The sequence below is a fragment of the Aotus nancymaae genome, unplaced genomic scaffold (genome assembly GCF_030222135.1).
Source record: "Aotus nancymaae isolate 86718 unplaced genomic scaffold, 86718_ANA_hifiasm-v0.15.2.pri h1tg000016l, whole genome shotgun sequence".
Lineage (NCBI taxonomy): Eukaryota > Metazoa > Chordata > Mammalia > Primates > Aotidae > Aotus > Aotus nancymaae.
The window spans coordinates 40,058,246-40,083,286 of NW_026988428.1; the positions used below are offsets into that span (position 1 = coordinate 40,058,246).

The 25,041-nt window shown below is 47.0% G+C and overlaps 2 protein-coding genes across 6 annotated transcripts; one reads left to right on the forward strand and one right to left on the reverse strand.

Moving 5' to 3' along the window:
* Nucleotides 1–2,557: 2,557 nt before the first annotated feature.
* On the forward strand, nt 2,558–7,106 carry SPRYD4 (SPRY domain containing 4). Its single transcript, XM_012450494.2, has 2 exons — nt 2,558–2,657; nt 3,021–7,106. The coding sequence occupies exons 1-2, from the start codon at nt 2,573–2,575 to the stop codon at nt 3,557–3,559; spliced, it is 624 nt and encodes a 207-aa protein (XP_012305917.1). The 5' UTR covers nt 2,558–2,572; the 3' UTR covers nt 3,560–7,106.
* Nucleotides 4,921–23,631, reverse strand: GLS2 (glutaminase 2). Of its 5 annotated transcripts, none has more exons than XM_064377230.1 (18): nt 23,405–23,631; nt 14,502–14,601; nt 13,992–14,113; nt 12,891–13,020; nt 12,022–12,101; nt 11,772–11,935; nt 11,493–11,551; nt 10,125–10,157; nt 9,480–9,538; nt 8,919–8,985; nt 8,719–8,769; nt 8,425–8,601; nt 7,373–7,504; nt 6,851–6,943; nt 6,634–6,695; nt 6,083–6,159; nt 5,730–5,793; nt 4,921–5,599 (listed from the first exon to the last, which is right to left on the reverse strand). In XM_064377230.1, the coding sequence occupies exons 1-18, from the start codon at nt 23,584–23,586 to the stop codon at nt 5,455–5,457; spliced, it is 1,797 nt and encodes a 598-aa protein (XP_064233300.1). In that variant the 5' UTR covers nt 23,587–23,631; the 3' UTR covers nt 4,921–5,454. The 5 variants fall into 5 exon arrangements, with proteins under 5 accessions (XP_064233300.1, XP_064233299.1, XP_064233302.1 ...); XM_064377229.1 differs by lacking the exon at nt 23,405–23,631 and adding an exon at nt 22,929–23,106; XM_064377232.1 differs by lacking the exon at nt 23,405–23,631 and adding an exon at nt 17,248–17,386.
* Nucleotides 23,632–25,041: the final 1,410 nt, after the last annotated feature.

Sequence of the window (25,041 nt, forward strand, 5' to 3'; positions counted from 1 at the left end):
CTCCGTCTCAAAAAAAAAAAAAAAAAAGAAATGAGAAAGCCTCAAGGCCAAGGATGACAGTGGCCTGAACTAGGGCCATGTCTACCATTCAAGGCAGTTAGAACTCTGGGAGACGAGGAAGAATTTTTGGTTAATTATTTAGGCTTTTAAATATCTAGCCCAGAGGCCAGGTGTGGTGGCTCACACCTGCAATCCCAGCACTTTAGGAGGCCAAGATGGGGGGATCACTTGAGGTCAGGAGTTTGAGACCAGCCTGGTCAACATGGTGAAACCTTGTCTCTACTAAAAATACAAAAATTAGGCCGGGTGCAGTGGCTTATGCCTGTAACTTTGGGAGGCTGAGGCGGGTGAATCACCCGAGGTCAGAAGTTTGAGACCAGACTGACCAATATGGTGAAACCCTGTCTCTACTAAAAATACAATTAGCTGAGGGTAGTCGTGTGCACCTGTAGTCCCAGCTGCTCAGGAGGCTGAGACAGAATTGCTTGAACCCCAGAGGCAGAGGCTGCAGTTAGCCAAGATTGAACTACTGCACTCCAGCCTGGGTGATAAGAGTGACACTCTGTCTCAAAAAAATTTTTAAAAATATATATCTAGCTGGGCGCGGTGGCACGTGCCTATAGTCCCAGCTACTCAGGAGGCTGAGGTGGGAGGATCGCTTGACCCTAGGAGTTCTGGGCTGTAGTGCGCTATGCCCATCAGGTGTGCGCACTAAGTTCGGCATCAATATAGTGACCTCCCGGGAGCAGGGGACCACCAGGTTGCCTAAGGAGGAGTGAACCGGCCCAGGTTGGAAATGGAGCAGGTCAAAACTCTCGTGCTGATCAGTAGTGGGATCGTGCCTGTGAATAGCCACTGCACTCCAGCCTGGGCAACAGAGTGAGACCCCGTCTCTTTTTATATTATTAAAAAAAAAGAAGAAAAAAAGAAAAAAAAAGAAAAATATATATCTAAAATCCTTTTTTTGAGGGGTAGGAGGATGGAGGTGGGATATATGTTGATACTGCACTGGCCAGCGGAACCTTGAGAAGTGGACAGATTAAAAAATGTAGGCCGGGCATGGTGGCTAACACCTGTAATCACAGCACTTTGGGAGGCCAAGGTGGGAGGTTGGCTTGACCAACAGCCTGGGCAACAAAGTGAGATCCCTGTTTCTACAAAAAGTTAACTAAGCATAGTGGTGTATACTTGTGGTCCCAGCTACACGGGGGGCTGAAGCAGGAAGATTGCTTGTGCCTGGGAGGTGGAGGCTGTAGTGAGCTGCAGCCTGGACACAGAATGAGACCCTGTCTCAAAAAATAAAATAAAATGGAATGCAGATTGAAATGTTAAATATAGCCTATCCATAATCTCCTACCTGTTACCCTGAACCAAAATATTGCTACTTTTGGTTAAGTTCAGAAAAACTGAATGCTGAGTTAAATCATTCATTCCTAGCCTTGAACATACAATACCAGCATTAACAGTATTTATGTATTTCATATTAATTATAAACAACTGTCAATTACCCAATGGTTGCTATTTGCCAAGATACATCTAGATTATCATTTAATTATTACTAAGGTCTGTATATAATTTCTATTTTATAAATGAGAACACTAAGGCTCAGAAAAGTGGAGTGAGTTGCCCAAATTCACACAGTGAAGCCGAGATCGAAACTAGTTACAGGGCCGAGTGCGGTGGCTCAGGCCTGTAATCCCAGCACTTTGCGGGGCCAAAGCAGTGGATCACCTGAGGTCAGGAGTTTGAGACCAGCCTGACCAAAATAGAGAAACTCCCCGGTCTCTATTAAAAACGCAAAATTACCCGGTGTGGTGGTGCATGCCTGTAATCCCAACTACTCGGGAGGCTGAGGAAGGAAAATCGCTTGAACCCAGGAGGCAGAGGCTGCAGTGAGCTGAGATCGTACCATTGCACTCCAGCCTGGGCAACAAGAGCGAAACTCAGTCTCAAAAAAAAAAAAAAAGAAAAAGAAAAGAAAAAGGCCGGGCGCGGTGTCTCACGCCTGAAATCCCAGCACTTTGAGAGGCCGAGGCGGGCGAATCACAAGGTCAAGAGATCGAGACCATACTGGCCAACATAGTAAAACACTATCTCTACTAAAAATACAAAAATTAGCTGCGTGGTGGTTTGCACTTGTAGTCCCAGCTACTCCAGAGGCTGAGGCAGGAGAATCGTTTGAACCCAGGAGGGAGAGGCTGCAGTGAGCAGACATCGCCCCACTGCACCCTAGCTTGGCGACAGAGCGAGACTCCGTCTCAAAAAAAAAAAAAGCTAATTACAGTACTGTCTAATTTTAAAATCTATACTTTTAAGCCCTACATCTCTAAAAGTTTTATGTAGTTCAAATGTGAGCAGCGCTCGTCTACGCAGAAAAACTGAATAAGCAGCATCAACCGCGGGTAGAAACGAAATAGAACCCACCAACATGGCGCCCCCACAAACCCGCAGAAGGTCGCTTCACGTCATAATGCTGCGCGGCCGCTCCTCGCGCACCACGTGCTAGGGGAGCAGGCGGGCGGATAGCTGAGTTCCCAACCGGGAGGCGTGCCCTATTCATCCATGGCGCAAGATGGCGCTGCCCTTTGCACGTTCTTTGCGCTTGTGCCGCTGGGGAGCCAAACGATTGAGAATTGCCTCTACAGAGGCCCGGAGAGGTAGGATTATCTCTTTTTACTCTTTTTTACCTCCAGAATGTCTTCCGTCTATTTTTCCTAGACCCCACTCCGAGAAGCAACTCCAACCCTCTCGGGTCTTTCCCTTCCCCCACCGGCGTTGGTCCCGAGATTCCCACCTGTGACACCATTTGGTTTCTTTAAATCCCGGGACTTCCTCAATCCGAGTTTTTCGTCTCCGTGAGCTATCCGTACTAAAGCGACCCACTGACTGTCTTGTCCGCGTGGCATTCTGACTCTTCCCTAGTTGCTCGTGTCTTATGACTGCCTGCTTCAGATCTGAATATATCACCAGCCCTAGGGTTCTAGCCCTGTTATTATCCCGTCTTTTTGCTTTGCCCGCAGGCATCAGTTTCAAACTGGAAGAAAAAACTGCCCACAGCAGCCTGGCACTCTTCAGAGGTGATACGGGTGTCAAATATGGCTTGGTGGGATTGGAGCCCACCAAGGTGGCCTTGAATGTGGAGCGCTTCCGGGAGTGGGCAGTGGTGCTGGCAGACACAGCGGTCACCAGTGGCAGACACTACTGGGAAGTGACAGTGAAGCGCTCCCAGCAGTTCCGGATAGGAGTGGCAGATGTGGACATGTCCCGAGATAGCTGCATTGGTGTTGATGATCGTTCCTGGGTGTTCACCTATGCCCAGCGCAAGTGGTACACCATGTTGGCCAACGAGAAGGCCCCAATTGAGGGTATTGGACAGCCAGAGAAGGTGGGGCTGCTGCTGGAGTATGAGGCCCAGAAGCTGAGCCTGGTGGATGTGAGCCAGGTCTCTGTGGTTCACACACTACAGACAGATTTCCGGGGTCCAGTGGTGCCTGCCTTTGCTCTCTGGGATGGAGAGCTGCTGACTCATTCAGGGCTTGAGGTGCCCCAGGGCCTCTAGTATGTCCATACTGGAGTCCCTAATCACACTCTTGGCCAGCCTCCTTTTGAAAGTGTCTGAAGCCTTTTGACTTTCCCCCAAGCAACCTCTGGCTCCCACAATTCAGTGTTGGGTCCTCTGTGCAATATCATAATCATCTTCCTCATCCCCTACCTTGTGAAAGCTAGGCATACAGCCAAACCCTACTTCTCCCCACCTACCAACTACTGCCAGTTTTCCTGGGCTACCATGTGTGTATCTTCCCTGACCTGCTTCCTTTAGTTTCTCTGCCTCCCTTTGCCCAGGCCTTTCTCAGACTGTATTCGATCCTGGGGTCTTACCGTTCAGCTTTGTTTGAATTTATTCATCATCATGATACTTCTCCCTCCCTTTGTCCACATGTAACTTGTTTGTTCTTGGGGCTCTACCATCTCTCTCCAGAGTAAATCCTTTCTACCTCTGGCTGAAGAAGTGGTGCAGTCAATGACTTGACCCTTTCTCTATAGCACATTCAGAGTTTGGGCTCTGGATCCCTCAGTAAGTGCTTTATTGACTCAGTGTGTCAGAATGAAAACAGAGCCCTCCTTCCTCAGTAGCTCAGTGCCACAGACCTTCAGCTCAAGAGAGCTGTAGCTATCCTTACCCCGAGTCCATCTACCTTAATCTATACCTCTGACACCCAGCCAATCTGTCATAATCATTATGCCAGTAATAACCATGACCAAAGAGGAAGAGACACGTGGGGTATATCTAGGGGATGAGTGCTAGAAACTGTTTATTCTTTTTTTTTTTTTTTTTGAGACAGAGTCTCACTCTGTCACCCAGGCTGGAGTGCAGTGGCACCATCTTGGCTCACTGCAACCTCTACCTTCTGGGTTCAAGCAATTCTCATGCCTCAGCCTCCTAAGTAGCTGGGATTACAGGTGTGTGCCACCACACAGGCTAATTTTTATATTTTTAGTAGAGATAGGCTTTCTCCATGTTGGCCAGGCTGGTCTCAAACTCCTGGCCTCATGTGATCCACCTTGGCCTCCCAAAGTGCTGGGATTACAGGCATGAGCCACCGTGCCCGCCTGAAACTGTTTATTCTTGAGAAGTTCCATCTTCATTTCTGCCACACTTGGAACTTCCTGAGGAAGGAGGGAGGCCTGAGGTTTTACACAATCTGTTTCAGAGCCTGTTTAGACTCAAACCTATACTTCCCTTGGCAGCAGAATACACTTAACCTAAAGCAGTATTTGGAGTTGAGAAAAATCTGGTGGGGTAAGTGAATATGTATTGTTTGGATTCTATCTGACCCTGTGGTTCCATCTTCTACCTTCTATGATGGCAATGAAGCTAGATACCCCCAGGGAAGAAAGAAGGACTGGGTTTAGCAAAAATGATTTAATAATTAAAGTTTATTTGAACATAAAATACTTTCTCTGTCTATAAAATTGCTGTTAGCAGTAGCAGCAGCATCTCCTGGCCAAGGGGAGTAGATCTTTCCAGACTACTAAAGCCATATATATAGCCATTCCCACTTCCCTTATTCTGTGGATATATACATGTATATGGTAGCTAGAGTCCCTCCACCAGAGTGTCTCTCTCTCATGATGGTTTCTTCAGGGAGGGGAAGAGGAGACCTGGGTGAAGACCTGGGATGGTTTTGAGTGGGGCAAGCCATTTGGCTGTACTTTGAAGCCCGTTCTCTCTGGATAGCTCTACTGCTATCCAGAGATAGCCCTTCTCTGTACTCTGTTTGCTGAGGGGATGGGGTATTTTGACTCTCATAGAAAGCAGTACCCGAAGTCACCAAATGACTGCTTGGTCCTGACTGAAGCAGTGTAGCTCTCCATAGCATTTTTGGTGGGTATGGATTACATGTGTGGCCAGCTAATGCTTTTTCTTGAGCAGGGGCTATCCATGACCTGTGCTCATACCATGCTCTCTAAGTTCTCTTTGGACAGGGCTTCAGCTGCTGGCTCAGAGAGTGTGTAGGAGTCCTGGTAATCTTGAAGCAGTTTGACCACCTCCAGATGGTTGAACTGTACAGCATCATCCAGGGGAATGTTGCCCCACCTAAGAGGAATAAGATATGATCAGGCAAAGGAGACATGGAGAGTGTGGTGGTTGTATATATTTGCATGGTGGCTGGAGAATAGGTAGAGAAGCTGTGCCCACCCTCCCCCACTTTTAGTCTAACCCTCACCTGTCCTTGACAAAAGGATTCACTTTGCAAGCCTCGATCAGGAATTTAACAACTTCAATGTGTCCTGGGAATATGGGCAGAAGGAAAATGAGAAGGCACAGGTCTTAAACCCTTTGGTGTAGACACTTAGCCACTGATTCTTATTCTTGAGAGTCTTTACCAAGAGGAGAGGGAAAAGGCCTCTTCCCATTTTGTACCCTGCAGCACCCAGTAATAGTCTAGCTGCAAACTGAAAAGTGTCTGGATAAAACTAGTTGCTGCCCCTATAACTTTGAGAGCACATATAATGAAAGTACTTTCAGTGAAAAAGAAAGGGTCTTATGATTAACCTCCCCTCTTTAACCCTTCAGTACCTTCAGCTGCAGCAACATGCAGAGCTGTGCGTGAGTCATAGTCTTTCTGTTCCATATCCATGGCTGACAAGGCAAACCTGAGGGTAGTGGAAAGCAGCTAGAGTTGCCTAGATCAGACTGAAATCACTGGTGTCCTTTGTGAACTGGTGTCAGACTAGATGAGTTTCAGAGAAGTGAAACAGCCTATACCCAGATTTGTAGGCTCTAAATAATCTTTGTTCTATACCCAGATGAGACTGTTACTCCCATATTAGAGAGCTAGGAATGTGATACTTCCAGAAGTATCATTCACTGCCTACCTGTGGTAAGTGCCCATTTGAGACAGGGTACCTACTTCCTAGGACTCTGCTGTTAATAACAATGGCTAACATTAATTAAGTTATCATAGAGCAGGCAGTTTACTTTTTAAAAAAGATCTCATTTAAATGCAATCTATATCCATTCTGTCTAATTCCAAAGCTGAAGCACTTAACTATTTTGCTATTCTGCCTTCTAGTAAAATCTCTGACCAGGAATCTTTTATTGTGTATATTTGACCACAGTAGCATTACCTTCGAAGAGCTGAGACATCACCACTATAGGCAGCAAATAACAGGTTGACCACAGTCTTGTTCTGGAACACAAATCATACCCACCTGACATTAATTGAACTCACCTATGCTCTGCCCTGTGACCCTCATCCATGGATGCTTAATCAAGGGTATTGCTGAGTGTTTTGGAATGTTCTACTCTGAAATATTCTTACAAGCCACCGGCAGTTTTCCTTACCCGAACTTCTCCTCCTTCACGCCGTGGGTCTAACTTCCGAGCACAGTGCCTCAGGTTGTCATAGTTGTGGAAATTGAAGAGAGACACCAACTTCTAGAATTGTAAGCCAAAGATATTGTTTATTTACTCCTTATACGCAGGAGCTCAAGATTGCTCTATTTACTTAAAAGTGGTAGGCCGGGCGCGGTGGCCCACACCTATAATCCCAGCACTTTGGGAGGCCAAGGCAGGTGGATTACCTGAGGTCGGGAGTTCAAGACCAGCCTGACCAACATGGAGAAACCCTGTCTCTACTAAAAATACAAAATTAGCTGGGCGTGGTGGCATATGCCTGTAATCCCAGCTACTCAGGAGGCTGAGGCGGGAGAGGTAGAGGTTGGGGTGAGCCGAGATCGCGCCATTGCACTCCAGCCAGGGCAACAAGAGCGAAACTCCATCTCAAAAAATAAATTACAAAAGTGGTACCATTAAACAAATGTATTGCTTCAAAAAATATTAAGTATTATATGCAAAGCATCTCACCTGACAGAAGCTAGTCCCTCTATGACTGTTCCCCAGCTTGTCCAATGGGGGTGACAGGCACATCATTCCCATGACATTGGGTACCACCAGGAGGATGGCTCCCGATACAGCTGACTTGGCTGGCAGGCCCACCTGGAGAACAAAATTGAAGCTGAGGATAACCTGGGTGTGCCCCAAATTAGAAAAGAAACATATTAGGCTGTACTCTTAACAAGTTTACAAATGACTGCATGGCCACAATCCACCTCAACCTTTTGGGTTGTTAATTAGCTTCTTTTATTGCTCCTGTCCTTTCCTTCTCTTAAATTCACTGATTCAGCTAGAAAATATTTATTGAAATACTTAACAGCATTCTGTGTGGGATGCTGTGCTAGAACTAGGAACTTACATTCTGGTGTTAGGAGATAGGTAATAAGCAGGTAAATAAATAGACAAGTCATTTTTTAAATAATTATGATAACTAGTGAGAAGAAGTAGGGTGCTGTAAATAGAGCTGGGGGGGCACGTGAGATAGGGTGGTCAGAAAAGTCTTTGGAAGTGACATCTAAGCTGAGACTCCAAGGAGAAGAGCCAGCAATGTGAAGCACAATTCAGGAGCTGCAACCTCTCTTTTTTTTTTTTTTGAAAGGGAGTTTTGCTCTTGTTGCCCAGGCTGGAGTGCAATGGCACAATCTTGGCTCACTGCAACCTCCACCTCCCAGGTTCAAGCAATTCTGCTTCAGCCTCCCAAATAGCTGGGATTATAGGTGCGTGCCACCACTCCCGGCTAATTTGTTGTATTTAGTAGAGATGGGGTTTTACCGTGTAGGTCAAGCTGGTCTCGAACTCCTGACCTCAGGTGATCCACCTGCCTTGGCCTCCCAAAGAAATCTCTATATATTCGAGGAACTTGGTGTTTTTGAGAAACTCGCCTAAGGATTCTCAACCTAATTGCCTGCTGGAAGTTAGTGAATGAGAGGCAGGAACAAGCTTCCACCTCTGTAGCTTCAGAGAGTTAATATTCTCTCTTCTTAGCACTGGGCTTATGACGGATGACAGAGCCAGAAACTCACGTGGAAGGCAAACTGGCCAGAGAAGTCATACATGCCGCAGGAATGCATGAGGCTGAGGGTGTTGCGCACTGCTTCAGCACTCAGCACACTCTCGCCTGTGATGGGGCAGATCCCACCATTGGCGAGGGTGGCTGCCATGACACTGCCTGATTCACAGGTGACCTCCACAGAGCACAGCTATGAAAACAAAGAATAGGTGAAGACGTGATGTGAACCTGCACATGGTACTTTTGGCTGAGGAGTAGGAAAATCTGTCCTGTTCCCTCACCTTGGCCCTGAGCAGTGTTTTCTTACCTGGAAGTAGAGATCAAGGGCAGCCATCATGTCCACTCCCTTAGGAAAGCACTGCAAGGAAGAGAGGGGAGAGCATTTCTCTTCAGGACATCAGCAACCCTTTCACACTGTCAGGGTCTCAGCAGAAGCCCCCAACCCCACTGCCCTTCCACTAGCAGCAGAATTCCCAGGGACTTTCTCAACCGGCCTCTCCTGGTTACCTTCTTTTCCTTGAGATAATAGCCGATGGCATAATTCCGATCCCCCGTTTCCTTCTCTGACTGGAATCTGAAGCAAACACCCAATTTAGTACTTGAAGTTGGAGGAGTGGGTATTGGGAGAAGGAAAAAAATTACCTTCCCTGAGGGAGACAGTACTACGTCACACCACAAACTAAATGAACCCCTTTATAAAACTTCTATCAGTAATATTAGAGGAAATTTCTGAACCTGAGCAAACCCTCAGCATAGCTTTGTCATAAAGTAGACCCAAGCCAAACACCCCAAACTGCCTAGTCATCTAGTCTAGGAAAACTGGTGATGTTTTTGGCTTTGAAAGTCTTGGCAAGAAAGGGCTTAGGCACAAACCATCACACTGCCTCTCTCATTATGTACTAATTAGAAATGGAACAAATTATTTTACAAGGTAAACAAATGTTAATGAAGGAGCTCAGAGAAAGCTGGAGTGCCAAGGTTCCCCTGGGATTTCTTCCTTTTAAGATTCTCTCTCCCCCTTTCCTCTTGTCCCCCTCCTTTCAGTCAGTCCTCTGAATAGGGACTTACGTGGCATTGCTGAAACCCATGTATTCATTCCCAGCCATTTTGTTGAGATACTGCAACACCTGGAAGAGAAAAAGGGACATTGAGGCTCCACTTGACTAAGGACCTCTATTAATACCTCACAGGTGCCAGGCGTGGTGGCTCATGCCTGTAATCCCAGCATTTTGGGAGGCCAAGGCGGGTGGATCACGAGGTCAAGAGATCGAGACCATCCTGGTCAACATGGTGAAACCCCGTCTCTACTAAAAATACAAAAAATTAGCTGGGCATGGTGGCACGTGCCTGTAATCCCAGCTACTCAGGAGGCTGAGGCAGGAGAATTGCCTGAACCCAGGAGGCGGAGGTTGCAGTGAGCCGAGATCGCACCATCGCACGCCAGCCTGGGTAACAAGAGCGAAACTCCGTCTCAAAAAAAAAAAAAAAAAAAAAAACCTCACAGGCTGACAAACCCTTCTGAACTTCTGAACTCGGGTCTTGTCAACAGGCTTTCCTCTCTGAGGCCAGCAGATTTCCATACTTAGGGAAATAAGGCTTCTAGTATGGGATGGTGTGCCTGGTAGTGGGGTTAGAGACAGCCACTGGGGCAGCTAGAGAGGACTGCATGCCATGGAGAAATGCAGCCAGGGGTTAAATAGCAAGGGAACTTACAAAATCAAACTTCTCTGCTTTGTTACAGTCCATCTGCAAAGGAAGAGAGATGTCAGTATTCTAAATCCACGAGGATGGCAGAGGGACGAGTCAAGGATGTAGTGGAGTCAGATTGGTCCTGCTGCCGCAAATGTGTTCAATTTTATAAAGGCCTTTTTTTTCTTCTTAAAACACAGCACTTCCATTGGTTCTTCCCTTTCCTTTCCTTTTTTTTTTTTTTTTGAGACAGAGTCTTGCTTTATCACCAGGCTAGAGTACAGTGGCACAATCATGGCTCACTGTAGCTTCTACCTCCCAGCCTCAAGTGATCCTCCCACCTCAGCCTCCAGTAGCTGGGATTACAGGCATAAGCCCCCTTGCTGGGCTGTCCCACTTCCATTCTCAATCCAAACCCTCATCCCTGACACCCACGTTCATTTCCCTGACTCTAATCCTGTCCCCCAGCCCCACCCTATCCCTGATCTACATCCTCATTCCTTACACCTCATGCTATAGCTTTACTCTATCCCACTGGCCTGCACAATGGTTCATGCCTGTAATCTCAGTAATCTGGGGGGCTGAGGCAGGAGGATTGCTTGAGCCCAGGGGTTTGAGACCTGACTGGGCAACATAGGGGAGACCCTGTCTCTATTTTTTTTTTTTTTTAAAAGGTCCTACTTAGATGGGAATGGGATGTGGCAGGTCTCAGATACAGGTTTGTAGATGGAGCCATCACAGAACAAGGAGAGAGACTCAGCCTTGTTTCCTCACCCGGATTCATTGCTTACTTATGTCAACTACAGAGTCAATACCACAGGGACTCTGACACCTGAGTCCCTGGGGGAAGGGTTCCTAACACCACCTTCCCCAGGAGGGGCTGTGATTGGCTCCAGGGTGTTGCTGCCCAGCTGTTCCCAGGTTCTTGCTCAAGCCCTGGGAGACCTACAGCTGATGGGCTAGTTTGACACCCTTGTTCAAGGCCAACTCACAGTTCCAGGTGACGTGAATAACTGTCCTGGCCTGGCCATTCACCCTTCTCTGCAGGTGTCCCACACCCAGAGGTGGCCAATCAGTGCCCAATAGTGCTGTCCTCCCCTTGTCTCTGGCATTTGGCCCTCGGTCCTAGGCAGGGGTCAGGGCGCTCTAGGCTCTAGACTCATGGGTGGGGGCAGGGAACAGTACTGAGTGGGGATGAAGTAGATGGTGTAGTCTCTTTTACTGATGTCATCAGCATAATGTGGGTCCCTGCTGTGCCTCATGTGCCTCCTGGGGACCCTCAAAGAAATCAGAGCCCCACCAGTCTCCTCGGAGAGCTGAACAAATATGAGGGACACAGGAACGCAGGAGCTTAGAGGTTAATACTTATCAGAAGGTTAAGGTGACACTGACCTTGATTAGGGAGCTGACGACAATGGCACCAGCATTGACCATGGGGTTATGGGGAATTCCTGGAGAAATACAAACCACCGAGAGAGTCTTAGCCACTGAACAAAGCCTCCCTGACAGCCCGCTCACTTTGTGGATTGCACAAGAAAGATTGTTTGCTGGGAAGAAAGGCATGACAGGGCTAATCAGGAAGGGAAGAGAAACAAAAAAGGCTGGGGGATGGGGTGGGGATAAGGAGAAGGGGACGGCTATAAGTATGGTCCGAGCCTTGGTAGTGCTCACCATCCTCATTGAGGGAGAGCTTGTTGTAGCGCAGGCCACTGGGCTCTTTGCCCACAAACTTGTGCACGTAGTCAGTGCCTAGGGTGCTTATGGAGATGGCATAGGTGAGGGGCTTCACACAGGACTGCAGGCAGAAGGGGATCTTTGTGTGGCCCACAGAGTGCCTGGAGGCAGACAGATGCCATGAAAGAGGTTGGCTTGTATTTGGCACCTGTGCCCTGCCTCCCCTTCCTCTTGTCCAGCATCTCACCGCTGACCATCCACAGTGCACAGGGAGACACCCCACAGGTCTGGGTTTGACTTGGCCAGCTGAGGGATGTAGGCTGCCACCTGGACATGAGTGGGTAGAGAAAAGGGAGATGGATGTGGAGAAGAGGAACAGAGTTGAGGTTGAGGGTCAAGAGAATCTTTTAGATAAAAGCTAAAATTCTGTCTCCTGTAGGGCAAAGGGGTTCCCTCCTGCCTGTTGCTCCCAGAAATGCCCGAAACTTAAGTCCTAGAAGGCTATATCTTTCTGTATCCCCAATCCTGTAGAGATGGCAGTAAACTCAATGGAAGTTAAAAAAAAAAGAGAATTCTGAGGTCACCTTCTCCTTTTGGTTCTTAGGCTCAATTACCCTGTAAATCTCTTTGAAGGCTCTGTTGAATCTTCTAGGAATCGTGTATAAAAACACATGGAGCCACGTCCCCACTTACAGAAGTTCTGCTTCTCATCTCTCATTCATAGGATTCCCAGCCCCAGGAAATCTCTGAGAAGCAAGGTATATGTGAGCTGGGCACGGTGGTTCATACCTGTGGTCCCAGCACTTTGGGAGGCCGAGGCGGGTGGATCACTTGAGGTCAGGAGTTCGAGACCAGCCTGGCCAATGTGACAAAACCCCATCTCTACTAAAAATACAAAAATTAGCTGGGCATGGTGACATATGCCTATAATCCCAGCTACTCGGGAGGCTGAGACAAGAAAATCCCTTGAACCCAGGAGACAGAGGTTGCAGTGAGCTGAGATCGCACCATTGCACTCCAGCCTGGGTGACACAGCAAGACACCATCTCAAAAAAAGAAAAAAAAAAGATATCTGGCCCAGGTCCCTGACCCCTCCCTTAGTCCCCTGGCTCTCACTTTGCCTCCAGTGAGCTCTTTGGCATCCTCAAAGATGCGATCCACATGGCCCGTGAACTCCTCAAAATCAGGAATCACAAACTTCTTTCGGAATGCCTGGGTCAGGAGCACAATGTTGCTGCTCGCACACCTGGATCCCAGACACGACTGGATTAGGGGGCTAGAGAGATGCAGCTGGAACTCACTCTGGAGCCATGGAAATTGGGAATAAAGAAGGTTGCAGGTGATCTTTAGGTTTGGGATCAACAGCTGTGTTACCTTTGGCAAATCAGTTTACCTTTCTAGGTCTTAATTTCCTTACCTCTAAAATGAGGATTTTTTTAAAAAATATAAATCCAGGACATGCTAAGCCAAAAATGAGGGGTTTTAATGACATGGAAAGATACTATGTCTTGGGATGTGAGAAAAAAATAAATACCAGAATAATATGTATGTTATGTTATCTTTTTTTTTTTTTTTTTTTTTTTTTTGAGACGGAGTTTCGCTCTTGTTATCCAGGTTGGAGTGCAATGGCGCGATCTCAGCTCACTGCAGCCTCTGCCTCCTGGGTTCAGGCAATTCTCCTGCCTCAGCCTCCTGAGTAGCTGGGATTACAGGCACGCGCCACCGTGCCCAGCTAATTTTTTGTATTTTTAGTAGAGACGGGGTTTCACCATGTTGACCAGGATGGTCTCGATCTCTTGACCTCATGATCCACCCGCCTCAGCCTCCCAAAGTGCTGGGATTACAGGCGTGAGCCACCGCGCCCGGCCTGTTATGTTATCTTGATATTTTAAAAATCCTAAATCATAAAAGTATATTTACATATATTCATGTATGTATGTAAATACATAGGACATTATCTAGAAGATACCCACTAATCTGTTAATACTGTTTACTTCTGGGAAAAGAGGACAGGGATTGAGTAGGAAGGGAAAGGAGATCATGTATTTCCATATTGTTTGAACTCTTATAATGAGTATTCATGTATAACTTATGTAATAAGTAATAAAATAAAATGAGGAATTGAACTATACAATTCCCAAATTCCTCCCTGTTCTGAGAGTTTATGTCCACAGGACAGTTTTGAGAGAGCAGTGTCCTTGTTTCTGGGGCCCTCACTTTCGGAAGAGATCTCGGTCCAAGAGGCCACCACTACTGGACTCTTGGACCACGCGGTGCATCTCGTTCATGCAGTCTCGGAGCCGAGGATCTGATGTCTGCAGTCCAGTGGCCTTTAGTGCCTTTAGAGGAAAGAAGAGGCCAGTAAGGTCGGCTACAAGGACGGTGTTATACTCCTTATAATCTTTCCCAGTGGACACCCAATTAGCTGAACCTCAACCACTACAACAGGTGGAACAAATGGGTTTGGATAACAAGAAAGGAGGGTATGGAGCAGCTCTGAAGGCTAACAAGGGTTTTCTGTCCTTTTTCCATGATCCAGGGGGCTCAATCTTCTGACCCTGGGGCAGGAATGGGCTTGTCAGCCTAGACGTCTGGATTTTCATCCATCTGTATGCTTCACCTACATGTAGCAACCCATTAGCTGCCCTTCCCTTGTCATACCCTCCTTTCCCCACTTTCCAGAGACCTTAAGGAATTAGGGTTCTGAACAGGCAGAGAGCAACTTACAGTGGTGAACTTGTGGATAGGGATTCGTTCCTGTCCTTCAGCAATAGTGTAAAAGAGCAAATCACCCAGGCGGGACAGCATGCCACTTTCTGATGAATCACTGTTTAGGAGCAGAGAATGGGGAGGAAAGTGGATCCTGAGAACTGCTACCTGCTCCTCCTGCAACATGGGCTTATAAATAGGTGAGCGTCCTCATTCTATGCCTCCTCCTTGAACCATCTGATCTATCCTTATCATTATAACTTTCATGTCTGTCCTGAGAAATCGTAGATCTCTTCCCTAGCTTTCTTTTACTCCTGACCTTCAGATCTTTATTTTTAGGTGCCTTTTGACACTTCCACCTATAGGCGCCCCACAAGCACTGAAAACTCAACATGTCCAAACCTGAGTCATCTTGCCTCCTTCATTCTTCTCCTGTTTCCCACCTGGGTTAACAGCATTACCACCCACTTGGGTGCCAAGGTGGAAATGTGGCATCATTTTGATAATTTCCACACCTTAAGTCCATGCTTAGATGGTCACCAACATTGGATGAATCTACCTCATAATGTCTCAAATCCACCCTCTCTTCTCCTTTTCCCTGTGCCAGCATGGTAGACCAGAGTTTGCCTCTTAATAACTGTGTGATCTTGAGCAGGTCACTTAATATTGATGAACTTGCTTCCTTATCTGTAATATAAGGGTAGTAATGTCTACTTCACCTGGGTGATGTGAAGCTTAAGATAATATTCCATGAAAAAATGTCTGACACAAAGTAGATGTTCAATAAATCATGCTTATCAGCTCCTTATTGCCTGTTACCTAATTGCAACTACACTCTCTTGAATTTCAATCCATCTTTTTTTCATTTTGGAGACCGAGTTTCGCTCTTGTTGCCTCAATCCATCTTCTAAAATGTGCCAGTGATCTCTATAAAATCAAATGTAATTTCTCTACTCAAAAACGTTTGGTAGCTCCCCAGTGCCTAAGAATAAGTTCTTGAATTAAGAATTAGGCCGGGCGCAGGGCCGGGCGCGGTGGCTCAAGCCTGTAATCCCAGCACTTTGGGAGGCCGAGGCGGGTGGATCACGAGGTCAAGAGATCGAGACCATCCTGGTCAACATGGTGAAACCCCGTCTCTACTAATACAAAAAAAAATTAGCTGGGCACGGTGGCGCGTGCCTGTAATCCCAGCTACTCAGGAGGCTGAGGCAGGAGAATTGCCTGAACCCAGGAGGCGGAGGTTGCGGTGAGCCGAGATCGCGCCATTGCACTCCAGCCTGGGTATCAAGAGCGAAACTCCGTCTCAAAAAAAAAAAAAAAAAAAAAAAAAAGAATTAGGCCGGGCGCAGTGGCTCACTCCTGTAATCCCAGCACTTTGGGAGGCTGAGGCGTTCAAATCACCTGAAGTTAGGAGTTCGAGACCTGTCTGCCCAACATGGAAAAACCCCATCTCTACTAAAAATACAAAATTAGCCACATGTGGTGGCTCATGCCTGTAATCCCAGCTACTCCGGAGGCTGAGACAGGAGAATCGCTTGAACCCGGGAGGCAGAGGTTGCAGTGAGCCAAGATTGCACCGAGCCAAGATTGCACCATTGCACTCCAGCTGGGCAAAAAGAGCAAAATTCCGTCTTAAAAAAAAAACTTGGTAAGGCATTAAAACCTCTTTAAAACCTGCCAATTGTTGGGGCGCAGTGGCTCACACCTATAATCCCAGCACTTTGGGAGGCTGAGGCGGGTGGATCACCTGAGGTCAAGAGTTTGAGACCAGCCTGGTCAACATGGTAAAACCCCATCTCTACTAGAAATACAAAAATTAGCTGGGCATGGTGGTGGGCACCTGTAATCCTAGCTACTCGGGAAGCTGAGGCAAGAGAATCACCTGAGCCTGGGAGGCGGAGGTTGCAGTGAGTTGAGATTGCGCCACTGCATTGCATCCTGGGCAACAGAGTGAGATTCCGTCTCAAAATAAAAATAAAATAAATAAAACCTGCCAACTTAACTTTCCCTTTCCCTATCATGCCCACACACTCCAGATATAACAGACAATATAGATGGTTCCCCAAAATGGGCTAGAGACTGTGAGGCTTCCTAGCCTTTGCTTATGCGGTAACTTCTACATAGAATGACCTTTGGTTAGCATGGTCCTGCTCATTCTTCACGGTCCAGATCAAATGTTCCCCAAACCTCCAGGTATTGCTTGTTTGACACAACACACCATCTTACTGATGGAAGAATATCCCTTGCTCCACTGTTAGGTCTTTGTGTTTTATACAACTTTGTCTTCCCAGCACTGAGCAAAGTCCCTAGCACACTGTGGGTCTTCAATAAGAATTACAAAATTATATTGCTAGCAAGGTCCCTGTGCCCCAAAGTATCTCTCTGGCTTATAGTACCTAAAATTCTAGGTGCTGAAGACTTCTTGGTTTCTTCAGTACCTAAAATTCCAGGTACTGAAGATTTCTTGGTTTTCAAGATTTCTATTAATATGTTAAAAGATTTAGAAGAGTTATTTTTTTTAAGTAGAAAGGGGATCTCACTATGTTGTCCAAGCTGATCTCAAACTCCTGGACTCAAGTGATCCTCCCACCTCAGCCTCCGAGAGTACTGGGATTACAGGCATGAGCCACACCATCCAGCCAAGCAGAGTTATTTTATCAGATTATTTCCAAATATGACAGCTAGTTGGGATTAAGACTCTTTAAAGATGTTTGACCCAATAATTTGATTTCCAGGGATTTATCCTACAGGTATACTTACGTACCTAAAAAATAACATATTTACAATTTCTCATCACAGTGTTTTGTTGTTCTGTTTTGTGAGATGGAGTCTTGCTCTGTCGCCCAGGCTGGAGTACAATAGCGCGATCTTGGCTCATCACAACCTCCACCTCCCGAGTTCAAGCGATTCTCCTGCCTCAGGCTCCTAAGTAGGCGAGATTACAGGCATGCACCACCACGCCCAGCTAATTTTTGTATTTTTAGTAGAGACGGGGTTTCACCATGCTGGCCAGGCTGGTCTCAAACTCCTGACCTCGTGATCCACCTGCCTCAGCCTCCCAAAGTTCTGGGATTACAGGTGTGAGCCACTGAGACCTGCCTTCATCACATTGTTAGTAAGATTAGAAATACGGTGGCTTGGCCGGGCGCGGTGGCTCACGCCTGTAATCCCAGCACTTTGGGAGGCCAAGGCGGGTGGATCAAGAGGTCAAGAGATCGAGACCATCCTGGTCAACATGGTGAAACCCCGTCTCTACTAAAAATACAAAAAATTAGCTGGGCATGGTGGCGCGTGCCTGTAATCCCAGCTACTCAGGAGGCTGAGGCAGGAGAATTGCCTGAATCCAGGAGGAGGAGGTTGCGGTCAGCCAAGATCGCGCCATTGCACTCCAGCCCAGGTAACAAGAGCGAAATTCCGTCTCAAAAAAAAAAAAAAAGAAAGAAATATGGTGGCTCACGCCTGTAATCCTATCACTTTGGGAGGCTGAGGCAGGTGGATCACAAGGTCAGGAGTTCAAGACCAGCCTGGCCACCATGGTAAAATCCCATCTCTACTAAAGATACCAAAAATTAGCCAGGTGTGGTGGCATGTGCCTTTAATCCCAGCTACTTGGGAGGCTGAGGCAGGAGAATCGCTTGAACCCGGGAGGCAGAGGTTGCGAGATGAGATCGCACCATTGCACTCCAGCCTGAGTGACAGGTTGAGACTCTGTATTAAAAAAAAAAAAATGAGACACAACCTGATGTGCAATAGGGAACTGATTAATTATGGTATATTCATATAATGGGATATTATGCAGTGTAAAAAAAAAGAAATTGGGGCATGCTCTAAGTATTGATATGGAATTATCTCTAAGATATAATATTAATTAAAAGAAGCATGTTGTAGAACAGTATACATAGTATGGTAGTATTTATGTTTGTTTGTTTATTTTTAGAGATGGGGTTTAACTGTATTACTCAAGCTGGCCTTGAACTCCTGGGCTCAAGTGATCCTTCTACCTCAGCCTTCCTAGTAGCTGGGATGACAGGTGCATGCCACCATGCCCAGCTTTATTTATTTTTATTTTCTAATTTATTATTTCAATAGGTTTTTGGGGAACAGGTGGTGTTTGGTTACATGAATACGTTCTTTAATGCTAGCTTAATTTTTTCATTTGTTTTTTCTTTTTCTCTTATATCAGCTTTCTCAGGTTGAAGCATAGCTTTAAAAGGGAAAAATATATATGTGTTTGCTTATTCAGGCACAGAATATTTCTGGAAGAACATTTAGTTAGAAATAGGTAAGACTGGCTGGGCGTGGTGGCTCACGCCTTTAATCACAGCACTTTGGGAGGCCAAGGTGGGCAGATCACGTGTTAGGAGTTCCAGACGAGCCTGACCAACATGGTAAAACCCCTGTCTTTACTAAAAATACAAAAATTAGCTGGGCATGGTGGCACACGCCTGTAATCGCAACTACTCAGGAGGCTAAGGCAGGAGAATTGCTTGAACCTGGGAAATGCAGATTACAGTAAACTGAGGCAAGAGCGAGGTTACACTCCAGCCAGGGCAAGAGCAACACTCTGTCTCAAAAAAAAAAAAAAAAAAAAAAAGGTAGGACTGATTTATCTCCTTCTTTGGAGATGACGTAGGTGCTGGGAAAAAGGGATGGGAGGGATACTTTTCACTATCTTTTGCATATTTTGAGTTTTGAGCCATATGGAATATATTATCTATTGAAACAATGCATTAAAAAATAAGACTTGGCCGGGCGTGGTGGCTCACGCCTGTAATCCCAGCACTTTGGGAGGCTGAGGCAGACAGATTACAAGGTCAGGAGTTCAAGACCAACCTGGCCAATATAGTGAAACTGCATCTCTACTAAAAAAATACAAAAAAATTAGCCAAGCATGGTGCCTGTAGTCCCAGCTACTCAGGAGGCTGAGGCAGGAGAATTGCTTGAACCCCAGGAGGTTGCAGTGAGCCGAGATCATGCCACTGCACTCCAGCTTGGGCAACAGAGTGAGACTTCAGGTCAATAATAATAATAATCATAGGACTCAAGCAGCTTGGCATAGACTAGGCATGTGTGTGTTTGGAGCCAGGAGGAATACCAGAAAAGGGAATACTAGAAGAGTTTTCCTTCTTCTGGGGAAATCTGGTTGTCACAAGGAAGCTAGTGCCTATAGGGAGGAAAGGAGGGAAAAAGCTATCTGAGGGATAACTCAAGAAGGAAAGCACATAGGAACACTTTGAAGGCAGGACTCTGTGCCTGCAAACTGGCAGAAGACAGGAAATAATGCTATATGACTGAATGTATCACAAGCCTAAAAAAACTGCATATCCCTCAGATGTGGATTGATCACTAATGTAATGTTAAGGGAAAACAAGCACGGTACAAGAGCAACGTGTATAGTATGATACCAAAAGAGCAAGCTACAAGAACAATGTGTATAGGATACCATTTGTATAAAAAAAGGTAAAGTAATATCAGCATGTATTTTATGCATAAAATATCTGTAGAAGACTATACAAGATATCAGTGACATCAGATTATCTCTGGGGAGCAAAATTTCCTAGGAATTTACTCTAAGAAATAATTGAACAAGTGTACAAGAGTATATAGAAATCAAATTGAAGACTGGTTATATAAACTATGATACCTCATACAATGGAATCTTTTTTTTTTTTTTTTGAGACGGAGTTTTGCTCTTGTTACCCAGGCTGGGGTGCAATGGCGTGATCTCGGCTCACCGCAACCTCCGCCTCCTGGGTTCAGGCAATTCTCCTGCCTCAGCCTCCTGAGTAGCTGGGATTACAGGCACGCGCCACCGTGCCCAGCTAATTTTTTGTATTTTTAGTAGAGATGGGGTTTCACCATGTTGACCAGGATGGTCTCGATCTCTTGACCTCATGATCCACCCGCCTCGGCCTCCCAAAGTGCTGGAATCTTTTAAAATGACAAAATGACAATGTCATATGCACATATTCAATGATATTAAAAGCTATTCATAAATGGAAAAGATAAGTTACCAAAGAATATGAATATTATCCTATTTTTATTAAATTACATATATATAGGATATATATGAATATATCACTATATTAATTGGTTATCTCTAATACTGGGATCTTTATTTTTTTTATTTTTAAGTAATAAACTTATTTATTTATTTTTGAGATAGGGTCTCACTATGTTGTCTATGCTGGAGTGCGGTGGTGCAATCATGGATCACCATAGCCTTGAACTCCAGGCTCAAGTGATCCTCCCACCTCAGCCTCCCAAGTAGATGGGACTACAGGTATGCGCCACCATGCCTGGTTAATTTTTGTATTTTTTTTTTGTAAAGACAGGGTTTCCCCATGCTGCCCAAGCTGGTTTCGAACTCCTGAGCTCAAGTGATTCCCCCTGCCTTGGCCACCCACAGTGTTGGGATTACAGGTGTGAGCCACTGTGCCTGGCTCTAAATTTATTATTTTTTAATTGACACATAATTGTACAAATATTTATGGGATGCATAGTGATATTTCAATACATATAATTGTAGTGATCAGATAATGGTAATTAGTATATCTACCATCTCAAACATTTATCATTTCTTTGTGTTACGATATTTTCTTCTTGATACTCTATCTTATTTTTCTTTTAAAATCATAAATATGGGCTGGGCGCAGTGGCTCATGCCTGTAATCCCAGCACTTTGGGAGGCTGAGGCAGGTGGATCACGAGGTAAAGAGATCGAGACCATCCTTGCCAACATGGTGAAACTTCGTCTCTAAAATAAAATAAAATAAAATAATAAATATGGCTGGGCATGGTGGCTCATGCCTATAATCTCAGCACTTTGGGAGGCCAAGGCATGTAGATCATCTGAGGTCAGGAGTTTGGGACCAGCCTGGCCAATATGGTGAAACCCTGTCTTACTAAAAATACAAAAATTAGATGGTCATGGTGGTGGGTACCTGTAAACCCAGCTACTCTGGAGGCTGAGGCAGGAGAATCGCTTGAACGCCAGAGGTGGAGGTTGCAGTGAGCCAAGATCATGCCACTGCACTCCAGCCTAGGCAACAGAGAAACTCTGTCTCCAAAAAAAAGTCATAAATACAATACAGCTAAATATTAAACAAACAATAATCCACATAACAGCACATTTCCTCTTTGCTGTCCTCTTTCCTCCCCCAAACACAGTAACCCCACCACCTCATGGTGTCACACTGCCAAAGCACATCACTCTCCAGTGCTCTCAGCCCTTTCTGCCCGGGGAACACTAGTCCAAGGATATGACCAGGAGGTTCCCTGGGCAGAAGAAACAAGGTCCCCTAAAAACACTTCCATCACCAGACTCCACAGGATAAGGAGGTATGTATAGGGGGAACCAGGGATACCTCTAGCTCCCTACTCTGTAGAAGGTGGACAGATGAGGGAAGTTCGGCTTTTACTGTATCCCACCATTATTTCTCCCATGGTGATTATCTGGAAGTTGGGCTGAAGACTAGAACAGGAGGGAGAGGGCTTATCCTTTAAATGTTACATGTCTCTTTGAGAAGAAGCTGATGGAAAAGTACCATGTAATATGGATAAGCAGACACCAGGACTATGAAAAAAAAGAAAAGGGCCAGGCACGGTGGCTCACGCCTGTAATCCCAGCACTTTGGAAGGCCGAGGCAGGTGGATCACCTGAAGTCAGGAGTTCAAGACCAGCCAGGCCAACATGATGAAACCCTGTGTCTACTAAAAGTACAAAAATTAGCCGGGTGCGGTGGCACGCACCTGTAATCCCAGCTACAGGAGAGGCTGAGGCAGGAGAATTGCTTGAACCCAGGAAGGGAAGGTTGCAGTGAGCCTTGATGGTGCCACTGCACTCCAGCCTAGGTGACAGAGTGAGACTCCGTTAAAAAAAAGAAAAAAGAAAAAAGAAAAGAACTGCATAATGTTATTAATAATAAATAATACCTATTGGTGTCCCTTAGGACAGAGTCTCAAATAGTGGTGAGGTAGTGTGTCAGTCTGGCTACTTTACTGATGGTGTGCATGTTTCGGAGTGTCATCAGGGAGATGGCAGTGACGCGGGAGATGGCCCATTTCCTGTTCCTGCTACAGTAGAGCAAGGGCTCTTTGGACAGTGTCTATGCTGGCCCTCTGGGGAGAACAAGATTTCCTGCTCAGCACCGTCTGCGTATCGGAGAAAAAGGCTCAGCCACCAAGTGTGTCCTGGGCAGTGGGAAAGATAAAGGTTTGGCCTCCTGGGCAGAAGAAATACTCAAAGGAAGAGAACCTTTTAGATTCGGGAGCCAGAGCAGCACGAATAACGGCTCTGACTGGCTCTGGTTTGGGAAATTTGCGTCTTAAAGACTTTTCCTCCATTATAAAGATTCTCTCCATTCAACAACCAGTTTGGAAAATCCCCCTATTCTACAGTTCATGGAGCACTGCTACGCACACACCCAACACTTACGCACGTACCTGCGCACCAATAATACACGCTCATGACACATTACCCGCTGAGGACACGCAGAAACACACCACACAGAGCCCAGTACACTTGGACCTGAGGCAGGAGGCTGTTCCACACCCACACATCCCCTAAAATATACAAGAGGTCGAGGGAAGGTGAGGCCAGGCAGCTTGCGCCCGACCTTGTACTCAGACAGTGCGCCAAGCAACACTCCGCGCCCATCTGTGATCCTGGTTAAGCACGCATCTTGGACAGGCACCATCCCCACGACCCGCCTGCCCGAACGCACTCCCGGGCGGACGGCAGGTTACCGCCCGAGCGCGACGCTCCCAAAGCCCCACATCCAAAGGAAAAGGCATAGAAGGCTAGTGAGCGAGCAGAGGAGCGATGAGAGGCACTGCCTGGGGAAGGCACTCGGGAACTAGCGAGAAACACAGTGGGAGTGGGGGTAAGCCCGTCCCCTGCCCTGTCCCAGTTGCCTTACTGATCCTGGTGCAGCGGCTGGTGGCTGTGTGGCGTCTGTCTGCCCTGCGCCGCAGCCTCACTGAGGTGGTGCCGGACGCCCCTGCCAAGGAGGGGGCTCCGGCTCAGGTGACCCCAGCCTCCCCACCGGCAGTGACTGCCGGCCCGGCTCAGCGCCTTCTGCAGAGCCTTCATGGAGCGCATGCCCCCAGCACGCCGCCGGCTCTGCCTGTGCGCCCAGGACTTCTGAGCGTTGGCTGGGAAGGAGGGGCGGAGCTGGCGAGATAAGGTGCTGGGGAGCTCTGTGAGGGAACGCTGGGTCTGGAAGATGATGGAGAAGGGAGGCCCGGTGGGTGGGGCTGGGGCAGGAGGAGGGTCCTGACCCTTTAAAGCGGGCTCCGGGGTTAGGAGCACCCATTCCCTCAGGACCGGGGCTAGGTGAGGTGCGTCGGGGATGCAGGAGAACCCGGGGGGAGTTCTAGTGGGTGGAGAGAGGGCGGTGCCTGGGAGCTGGAATGGACAATGCCCAGGTCCAATCACTGAGGAAGCAAAAATATTGAGGCGGGGAAAGGGTAAGGCTGCCCAATGAAAGCAAGGTGGTGGCTTCCTGCGACAGCTTGAGGATGCTTCCGCGCGCGCCCTGCGAGCGCCGGTGTCCACGGACGCTGAGGGCGGGAAAGGCGAGGCCGAGCTGAGGCGAAGCTGGTGGGGGCCGGAGGGGCTTCTCCGGGACATCACGAGGCTGCGGACGATGGAGTTCTGGTGTAGAGAAGAGGATGCTGTCTTGAGAGAGGAGGCCCAGAGTGAGCCCAGTTCAGGTCACTTAGCCTCGACTTCCGAAGCCAAACCAGCCCTCCGTAACCCGGCGGGTAGCTTGGCGCGTGGCAGACGCCCGGTGGTGCTGAGTGGAGAGGAGGATGGCTGTCGGGAATCCCGGGCAGAAGCACCTGAGGGAAGCACGGGGCGGCGGGAAGATCGCTCTGGAGGTTAGGATGCCTGGGTTCCAGTTTGTGTCCCTCTATCACTTATTTGGTGACTGTGTAGGACTTGTTTTCAAATCTGGAAAGTTAAGACATTAAAATAAGGTAGCACACAGGAAAACATTTTATAAACCATGAAGTGCTCCCCACATTTTTCCTATTGTAATTGCTTGCCCTTGTTCTCCTCACGGGCAGAAAAGAGGCAATTTACAAAACGAATTTTGAAAACTAAGGACATTCAGGACTTTTGCCATTTGCAACTAGAACTTTCACTTTGTATCTCGGCAGTGCCTAACTCAGCAGCCATATTTAGTAGGGACTCATTATGTAAATAATAGCTGTTATTGAGTGCCCATGGTGCGCCAACCACTTAGTTTCTCTCTCCCTCTTACCAGAGACCTACAAAGCAGGTCTCGTTTATTAGTCTTATTATTAGTCTCGTTTTGAAGATGAGGAAACTAAAGCTTGGAAATTAAGACTCCTCCTTATAAGGTAACCCAGCTAGTAAGTACCAGAGCCAGAAATTAGACCCCCCCCTCTTTTTTTTGAGACTGAGTTTCGCTCTTGTTCCCCAGGCTGGAGTGCAGTGGGGCGATCTCAGCTCACCGCAACCTCCGCCTCCAGGGTTCAAGCGATTCTTATGCCTTAGCCTCCTGAGTAGCTGGGATTACAGGTGCAC